A 9,133-nucleotide genomic window follows, 5' to 3' on the forward strand; every position below is an offset into this window, starting at 1 on the left:
GAATCTCTGAGGCCAGCCAGGAATATAGAATGAGCCAGGAATGTCTCAGCTATGTAGAGACCCTGTCTCAAACATCACCCAAAAGGTCACCTCTAGTCAACACCTCAGAAGAAAACAGGGAACACCATGACCGTGGCAGCCAGGGAAGCTTGGAAAGATACCTGCTCTAGTTCCAAGCCTCTCGGACACGTCCATCCTCCAGAGTGCCCAGAGACTGAGAACACCAGTCTTTCAGGAAAACAGCCAGGGGCAACGTACACGTGGCCTGGAAAATCCTGCCATTATCTGGTCATCCTAGCTCCCTGCTCCAGGACCGTGGCCAGGGCCCCAGGCAACTTCAGTGTTCCTCCCTAGGGGCAGCTCACTCAGTTGCGCTTGGATCTCCCCAGGGGTAGCCAACAGCATCGTAAAATACAGAGTGAAGAGGTGCAGCAGCAGAGATGGGGTACACCTGTGTAAGAGGAGTACGTTCCCGAGCACTGCCCCAACATTAAGACAGGGTACACCCGTGTAAAAGGAGTGCGTTCCCGAGCACTGCCCCAACAGTGAGGCAGGCCAGTCTGGGCAGGCCACCGGCCTTCCTGTAGACACGCCATGTTAAGTGATCTTGTGTATGCTTTCTAATGACAAAATACCCCATTGCCCCATTCATGGGCCAAGTCACGGTCACATCTGGTTGGGTAACACCTATATATGTGAATGTCTAACAGAGCACAAGCTCCATCAGTTTTAACCTGTCTTTAACTGCATCAATTCACTCCTCTCAGTTTGTAATAATGCCTTCAACATACATGTGTCCTCATGAGAATGTCAGGAAGTGTTCGTGTTTCAGGGCAGGACACAGGCCAAGACAGCTGAGCCAAGCTCACATCTCAACTTTATTTGCCACCCTCATGGTAGTTCTGCACAGTGTAGAAAGAGAACCCTGCCAGCGGAGGTGTGGAGAGGCTGCAACCAGAACAGAACCACTGCAAAGGTGGCAGGGTCACCAGAGGCCGAAACCACAAAGCAATGTCACCAGGAGCTTCTCTTCAAGTCTCATCAAGGGTCCAGAGCAGGTTCCAGAGCCCCAAGACCCCTGCATCAGACTCCCAGAACCATCGTGGAGTCACCCAGGCTCCAGCAAGGCCTACAGGGCAAGGGTGTCTTTGATGAGCCTGCGCATGGTGGTGGTAACCGAGGTGCCCAGGGCATCAGTGATCTGAAAGGAGATCTTGTAGAGGTAGGGCTGCACGTCCCGCAAGCCTGTGTCAAACACATTGTCCACCTCTGACTGCGTGGGCATCTTGGGCAGGTACTCGTGCCGGCTCATCACCTCCACGATGTTGATGATCTTCTCACAGAGCTTCTCACCCACCTTCTCCCGGCAGATCTGCCGCTCCTGCTCTGTGGCCAGGGCTACCACGTGCACCTTGACCGTCCACACCTCCCAAGGGATGCACTCGTCCGAAAAAGGCCAGCGAGACTTTTTCTTCTGATAGAATTCCAAGGACATCTGGCCTAGCCCATCACCACCTGAGTTTCGCAGTGCATCCTGGGGAAGACACAACAGATGAGCAAGTCTTGGCCTTGGAAGGGTCTTATCCCATGCAGCCTGATTTCCACCCCGGGGCATTCATTTTCACTTCTACCTACCCTACCTTCTAAACCTGGCAGGAATGGAACCCATGGAAGGCAAACGACTTGTGTGAGGTGACATAAAATACCTAAATGGGTTCAAGCAAATTAACACCCTTCTCCTTGCCCAGCTCCAGTTTTTTCTTTTCTTTTCTTTTTCTTTTTGAGACAGGGTTTCTCTGTGGCTTTGGAGGCTGTCCTGGAACTGGCTCAGTACACCAGATCGGCCTCGAACTCAGAGATCCGCCTGCCTCTGCCTCCCAACTGCTGGGACTAAGGGCGTGCGCCACCACCGCCCGGCTCCAGCTTTAAGAAGTGGCACTGTATCAAATGTGGGCAGAGGTGCAGACGCATATGCACACACGTGTATACTCATACATAACAGTTGTTGTGTTATAGGCAGGGGCCGTGTTGTGGGTTGAATGAGAAGACCCCCACAGGCTATTTTTTGTATATTTAAATACTTGATCCCCAGTTGGGGAACTGTTGGGTTTGCATTAGGGTTATGTGAGGATATAAGGAATTTGTGACGTGGCCATGGAAACATCCAGCATTGTATTTCTCGAGAAGGGAATCTGGAATGTCAGCAAATGTGAGAAAGAGCATGGGAATGCCTGTGGCCTTCCTTGGTTTCTAGAAAATAGGGCAAAGCCTGCTCTCATGCCTCAGACATTTATATAACCTTGAAGATGCTGGCCTGAAGCCTCTCTGCTAAACTGTAAAATCATAAACTGTTATCAAGGGTTACACAAGAAACTCTACACTGATAAACAAAAATAAAAAATAATGTTGAGACTGTGAAACACCATAGAGACTCCTGAAGTTTAACTAAACACATCTTGAAGTATGATATGGTCAAAAGCCTATGGAGCCAGGGAGTTAAATATGGTGGTTTGAACCAAGCGTATAAATGCTCCCATTTGGTCCCCAGTTGGTAGAACTGTTGGGAAGGACTAGGAAGTGTGGTCTTGTTGGAAGAGGTGTGCCACTAGGGGCAGGTTTTGAGGTTTCAAAAGCCCCATCTCTGCCTTGTGCTTGTGGATCAAGGTGTAAGTTTGCAGCTACTGCTTCCGAGCCAGGCCTGCCTGTTGTCATGCTCCCACCATGATGATCATGGATTTTAACCCTCTGAAACTTTAAGCCCCAAATAACCCACTTTAACTGTTGCCTTGGCCGTGATGTTTTATCACAATAGATAGAAAAGTAACCAAAACAGGGTGCCTATAATCCCAGCATGGAGGTAAAAGCAGGGGAATGGGCAGCTCAAGGGTGCTACCAGGTCTAGAGGCTCCTATTCTGAGTCTAGGACTTTCAACTTCACTGGCTTCTGTAACAATTGCAGAAGGGAGGTAGATTACCTTCATTTTACTGAGGTAAAAATGAGGCTCAGAGAAGAAACAGCACATGGAAAAGCGATGGCTCAGGAGGGAAGAGCTTGCTCACAAGCCTGAGTCTGATCCCCAGAGCCACATAAAGACACTGGACATGGTGTGGACACTTATAGCTCCAGCACTGGGGAGGCAGGGGCACGAGGATGCCCCAGCCCGATCGCCAGTCAGTCCAGCCTAATCTGTGAGCTTCGGGTCAGTGAGAGACCGTCTCAAAGGATGACATCTAGGCTGTCACTTGGCCTCCATGTTCATGTGTCCACACACACATATGCATATAGAAATTTAAAAAAAATCATTTGTCAAAATGATCTTGTGAAGACCTATACCAAAGTTTGACTCCAAATTGTCTGATGCCAACACCTATCACTTCAACATCACATTGAGGGCCTCCTCTTTCTACCACCCCACTCCCAGGCCCCCACAACCTTCAGATCATTTTCCAGGAGCTGTAGAATGGCTCACTGGTTAAGCGTACTTGCAGAGGACCCTTGTAGCTCCAACAATCCATCAGGCAGCCCACAGCCACATCTAATTCCAGCTTTAGGGAATCTGACAGCCTCCTGTGGCTCCCACAGGAACCTGCACATGTGTGCATACTTACACCAACACACATGTGGCACATGCTTACACAGACAAACATATAAAATACAATCTCTTCTGAAACCCTCCAACATCTCCACCCCAGATAAACCCTACTTGCTTTTTTAGTCTCTTTTTAAAAAGCAGGAGGAACAAACAGTAAATCCTTAGGGACCAGTTTAGAAAAGAGGAAGTCAAGGGATGGAGTTAGGATCTGGCAGCTTCACTTGTTCTCTTCTGAGAAGTAATGGAACCAAACATCCGGGAAACTACCTCTGCTGTCCTGTGGGCTACTGCTCCAGGCTGGGCTGGGCCCCTGAGCAAAGGAAAGCACAGATGCCTCTCTGGTGGATACAGTCACTGGTAGTGACATGGCTAGCAATTCTGTAACAGAACCAGACTCTATTCAAACACTAGGCACACCTTAATCATCACATCCTCGTGTACAGAAGCCCACAAGGCAGGTCCCACTGTCGCTCTAAGTTCATTTTCTGTGGTGTCATCTGCCCAAGGTCAGCCTTGAAGAGGAAGGCTGGCTCTAGTGCCTAATTCCCTCACACTCACCCCCCTTTTTAGGCAGGGTCTCACTGGGTAGCTCTAGCTTTACTGGAACTTACTATGTAGACCAGGCTGGCCTCAAAATTTCAATAGATCTGCCTGGGATTAAAGGCAAAAGCCGCCAGGCATTGGTGGCGCACACCTTTAATCCCAGCACTCAGGAGGCAGAGGCAGGCGGATCTCTATGAGTTTGAGGCCATCCTGGTCTACAAAGCGAGTTTCAGGACAGCCTCCAAAACAATACAGAGAAACCCTGTCTCGAAAAACCAAAAAAAAAAAAAAAAAAAAAAACATTAAAAATCCAGTGTCATTTCATCACCGGAGTGGGGTAACCAACATGAACAGCCTGGTGTGTCCTTTACCCCTTTCTCCCTGCCTACACAAGTGTACACAAGCACAGGTCACAATGCCCAAAGGGACTTCACACTCAGAGAGAAGTCACTTGGCAAAGCTTTTCTCCCTCTTAAGAGTTTCACACCAGAGGGGAAAGGCCCAAACAGAAGAGAGAACCGTCACAATCAGCTGTGGAGCCAGGGAGGTCAAGACCACAGGAGCAGTGACCACTTCCCAGGGACTTCACTGCTTAAGCTGAGGGGCTGAAGTAGCTCAGTTCGCCCTTCCCAGCACCCTCCCAGACACACACATCTCACCTCCCCAAAGGACCTCTCAACACATCTGCTCTTTTGAGCATTGAACAGTGACTCCGGCTCTCTGGAAGCGCAAGCTGGTCTGTCACACAGTCACGGTGGAGGGTACACATTCAAGGTCCACCTGCCATTGGCTGGGCCACTCACCTACCTTGAATTCCCCAACAACCTTGCGCAAGGCCCGGTCGAGCTCCTCAGAGGAGACACGCACATATGTGAAGTCAATGAAGTCACAGTCAACATCCTGGATGCCCACGGTGCCGATGGAGTAAGTCCCCTCTTTCTTGTAGTGAAACTTGCCCGTGCTGCGGTGTAGGAGCACTGTGTGCAGCACAGCCAGCATGGCCTCCTCCACCTGCCGCCCCTCCACAGACACTTCCAGCACTTCTGACCGACAGTTCATCCTGCAGCCAGCACGGGAGCAAAGGCGAAAGACAGGAAGCTTCACCCCACCTAGGGCGCAGCCTGCAAGAACCAGGGCAGATCATCTAGAAGGTCCTGTCCGCTTCCTGCTCAACTTGGCTCACCCTGCTTCTACTGGCCCACTTTATGAAAAACCCACAGACCATCGGAATCAACAAGGGTCAGACTCAAAGTCCCCAGTCCAACTACCAGGTGAGGTGAGACGTGCATTCCATTTGTGGCACTCAGTTCAGCATCGCAGCCCTGAGCCACTGTGCTCTCAGGCAGGCAGAGCCGGCATGAACAGGGGCTCTGCCCTAAGCTGTAGGTGCAGCAAGCCAGCAAGGGGAACAGTATGATGGCAAGAACAGGCACAGAGAAAAAAGCACAAGTCAATTTTCTGGGACCTTAAAGGCCAGGTTAAAACATCTGGACTCTGGCCCAAGGACAACAAAGTCACTGAACCCTTGTGTCAACATCGTATCTCTACATCAGAAAGTCAGCTCTTTACACCTTTGGGGTCACAAATCACTCTGACAAGCTCTAAAGTCTGGGCTTTGGACTGCAAATAATGTCCACCTCCAAATCTACATATCTCCAGAGCCATCAAGACTCGAATGTAAAATATATTTAATAAAGAAAGGTTGGGCAGCAAGATGAGTCAGAAGTAGAACTAGAAATGGGGTGGTGAAATATGGAGAATGAGAATGCTCATGTCCAATAGTCCTGGGGTTCAATACCAAGAGTGACACTTCTACTTCATTTTTATATTTTAAGAGACAAGGTCTGAGCTAGGAGTAGGGGGGCACACACCTTTAATCCAGCACTTATGAGGTAGAGGTATGTGGATCTCTGTGAATTCAATTAAGAGCCTAGACTACACAGTGAGTTCTGGGTCAGAACAGAGAGACCCTGTCTTTAAAAGCATCACACACACACACACACACACACACACACACACACACACACACACACACACACAGATAGACAAACAAGGTCTGTTTCCCAAACTGGCCTGTAACTCCTGGACCCCAATGGCCTTCCTGCCTCCACCTCCTGGGTGGGTGGGACTACAGGGTGAGCCTGGCTCTCCTACACCTTTCTGTGTGCGATGTTTTGGATCTGTTTGCTTGGTTTTGTTTAGTTTTGTTTTCCCCCTGAGACAGGGTTTCTCTCTGTAGTCCCAGGCTGTTCTGGAACTCAGAGATCTGCCTGCCTCTGCCTCACGATGCTAGGACTAAAGGTGTGCGCCACCACCACCTGGCAATCTCTAAGTATTCTGTAACAGAAACAGAGAAGCTAACACTCTCAGACCCTAATCAAATCATTCAGCCTCTCTGAACCTCAGTTTTCCACCTATAAACAGATTCAGCAAAGATTTAAGATAACACATGTAAAACAATCCTACTGGCTGAAAACAATGACTCAAATGCCAGGCTTCCAGGATTAGATTCCACAGCTGTGCCCTAACAGCCTCGCAAGCCGCTTAACACTTATCCCCAAGTATAAGACAACAGAAAGGCAAGACTGGGGATCTAGTTCAGTGTAGAGCTCTTGTCTGGCATGTGAAAGGTGCCCTAACGGTACCCATAAGAACGGGAGCTAGTAATAACAAAGCAACAGCACCTAGACTGAAAGAATTAAACGTGTATATCACCTAAAACTGGGCCTGGCGAGTAGCACACATTCCCTAAGCATTTAGCTGCTGACATTCATTATTATACTGTTATTAACTGGCAACCACCCAACGAGACACTGGGGTTGGGGTCGGGAAAAGAACCTAGAAGGCAGAAGCTGGAAAGATGGTTCAGGGGTTAAGAGCACTGTCTGCCCTTCCAAAGGACCTGGGTTCAATTCCCAGCACCCACAGGGTGGCTCACAACCATCGGCCTCTCCAGTTCTAGAGGCTCCAACAACCACCTCTGTGCGCACTGCACAGACACCGTGCAGTTATCCAGACAGGCAAAACTCATACGTGTAAAAAATACTCGGGAAACAAACATACTGAGCCCACAGGGAATGCAAGCAGTTACCTTTCTAAGATGTGTACTCTGCTTGCCAGTTTCTTGGTGACTTTTCTCCACCTTGCACACAGGCCATCTCATCTTTAGATTCTTCTGGAGGGCAATAGTTAAATTATCCCTTCTACCAAAGGAATCTATGCCTCACGTTTCAATCCACTGGCTTTAGTTTTGCTATCTGCTTTGTTAGTGTGTTTTATCAGGTATTTTTGTGGGTTTTTTTTTTTTTTTTGCTTTTGTTTGTTTGGTTGGGTTTTTGTTTTTTGTTTTTTTTGGTTTTTTTGTTTTTTGGTTTTACGAGACAGGGTTTCTCTGTATTGTTTTGGAGGCTGTCAGACCAGCCCGGCCTCGAACTCACAGAGATCCGCCTGCCTCTGCCCCCCCCCCCGAGTGTTGGGATTAAAGGCGTGCGCCACCACCACCCGGCTTTTTTTTTATTTTTGAGACAGGCCTTCGTCTGATCCAGGCTTGCCTCCAAGTCATGGCAATCTTCTGCCTCAACTTCCCAAGTGCTGGGCTTTGTCTCCTGCTCTTAAACAGTAGAACTGTCCTCTGGACACAAGGCAATAGTGTGTGGACCGATCTGCCATCAGGCGGGCTCCCCCTCTCACCTGGCCATCAGCTCAGCTCAGGCATAACTGTACCATCGGGAGTTTTCTGCCTGTCCCGATAGATACTTCCCATAAGAAAGGAACTATATCCTATTCGTCACTATTAACCGCTCAATGCATCCTGATCCAGAATCCCGGTTCCTCCAAGGGTTCTTTTCTCTTGGCTCAAGGATGCGACGGCTCTCTTACTCGTTATGTTTCTCTTGTTTACCTCCATCATGCAATTCTCCACCTACAGATTCCCAGTTCTGGTCCAGCCCTTTCTTCCATTCCTCCCTCCAACCAGCAACTTCCCTCGTTTTCAGCATTACTCCAGGAACCACCCCTCCTAACTCCAGTGAGCTTACAAGGGAACTACATTTCCCTCTGGTTCCCCTTAAGATGACGCTGAAGTCCTGCTGACCAAGGACACGCCAATCCCCTACCCTGCGTGTACGGACTACAGCAGGTGTCACTGAGCTTCGGGTCCCCCTTCTTCCGACGCTCCTCCCACAGGGCCGCTCCAACCCTCACGCGAACGCCGTGTGTTCGGGGACAGACTAAAAGCAAAAACAGGCTACTTGGATCCGTACCAGAATTCGGACCGAGCGTCAGGGTCGCCGCCCGCCAACTCGCGCTGTCTCGGGGCAGCAGCGCAGACGACGAAGACTGGGGTTCGGACACCTGTCCCGAGCGAACAGGACAGCCAACACAGGTCGCTCCAGCCGGCGCCTCCTCCTCCAGAGCGGCTCGCAGGCCGGAAGTTTTCCTCAGTCGGAGGGCGGAACTGGAAGGAACCATCCGTGCCTATGGTGGATGCTGGCCCGGCTCAGCTCGACCCAGCCCTACACCGCTGCAGGCACAGCGTCGGGAAGCTGGCAAGAGCCGTAAACTCTCTCATGATGCTCCATAACTTAAGTGCTAGGTTTTTTCTTGATTTCCCTTCGGGCCATATGACTCGGCGAGAAGAATAACCCCCTCCTTTGGACGAGTCCATTTACTCCTACCAGCGACGACGTTGTTTGGGCTGGGAAAACCCACTTCCGCCATCGAGACAAGGGGGAAAGAAGGGACGGGTGACTCTCCGCTGCCTCTAGTGGCCGAACTGAGTCATCGGCGGAGAGCTCTCCCCTGCGACCAAGGCGTGGTCCCCGGCGGCGGTGACAGCCCTAAGATAACAGAGATCCCAAGATCCCTTAATATCTGAGGGGCTCCCTGGAGATAAGCGCACGCCGGTGTGCTGCAGCACGATGCCGATGGGTGGCCGAATTTGTGCTGCCCCAAAGTGCGTAACCGTCAGGCTCACTGAGCTTTGACCCATAGGAAGA

General features: G+C 50.2%; 1 protein-coding gene across 1 annotated transcript; it reads right to left on the reverse strand.

Annotated features, from left to right (window-relative positions):
* Positions 1-860: 860 nt before the first annotated feature.
* On the reverse strand, positions 861-8,574 carry Atg101 (autophagy related 101). Its single transcript, XM_013111011.3, has 3 exons — positions 8,399-8,574; positions 4,944-5,257; positions 861-1,534 (listed from the first exon to the last, which is right to left on the reverse strand). Exons 2-3 carry the CDS (start codon positions 5,193-5,195, stop codon positions 1,130-1,132), a joined length of 657 nt encoding a protein of 218 aa, XP_012966465.1. The 5' UTR covers positions 5,196-5,257; positions 8,399-8,574; the 3' UTR covers positions 861-1,129.
* Between the last annotated feature and the right edge of the window lie 559 nt (positions 8,575-9,133).

This window comes from Mesocricetus auratus, unplaced genomic scaffold (assembly GCF_017639785.1).
Source record: "Mesocricetus auratus isolate SY011 unplaced genomic scaffold, BCM_Maur_2.0 Super-Scaffold_100010, whole genome shotgun sequence".
NCBI classification, from domain to species: domain Eukaryota; kingdom Metazoa; phylum Chordata; class Mammalia; order Rodentia; family Cricetidae; genus Mesocricetus; species Mesocricetus auratus.

What these genes read in the sequence shown, in the direction of transcription:
- Atg101 (XM_013111011.3), bottom strand. Translation starts at nt 5,195, where the DNA reads ATGAACTGTCGGTCAGAAGTGCTGGAAGTGTCTGTGGAGGGGCGGCAG. An exon ending in AGGTTGTTGGGGAATTCAAG is followed by an intron (nt 1,535 to 4,943) that starts GTAGGTGAGTGG and finishes TGTCTTCCCCAG; the next exon opens with GATGCACTGCGAAACTCAGG.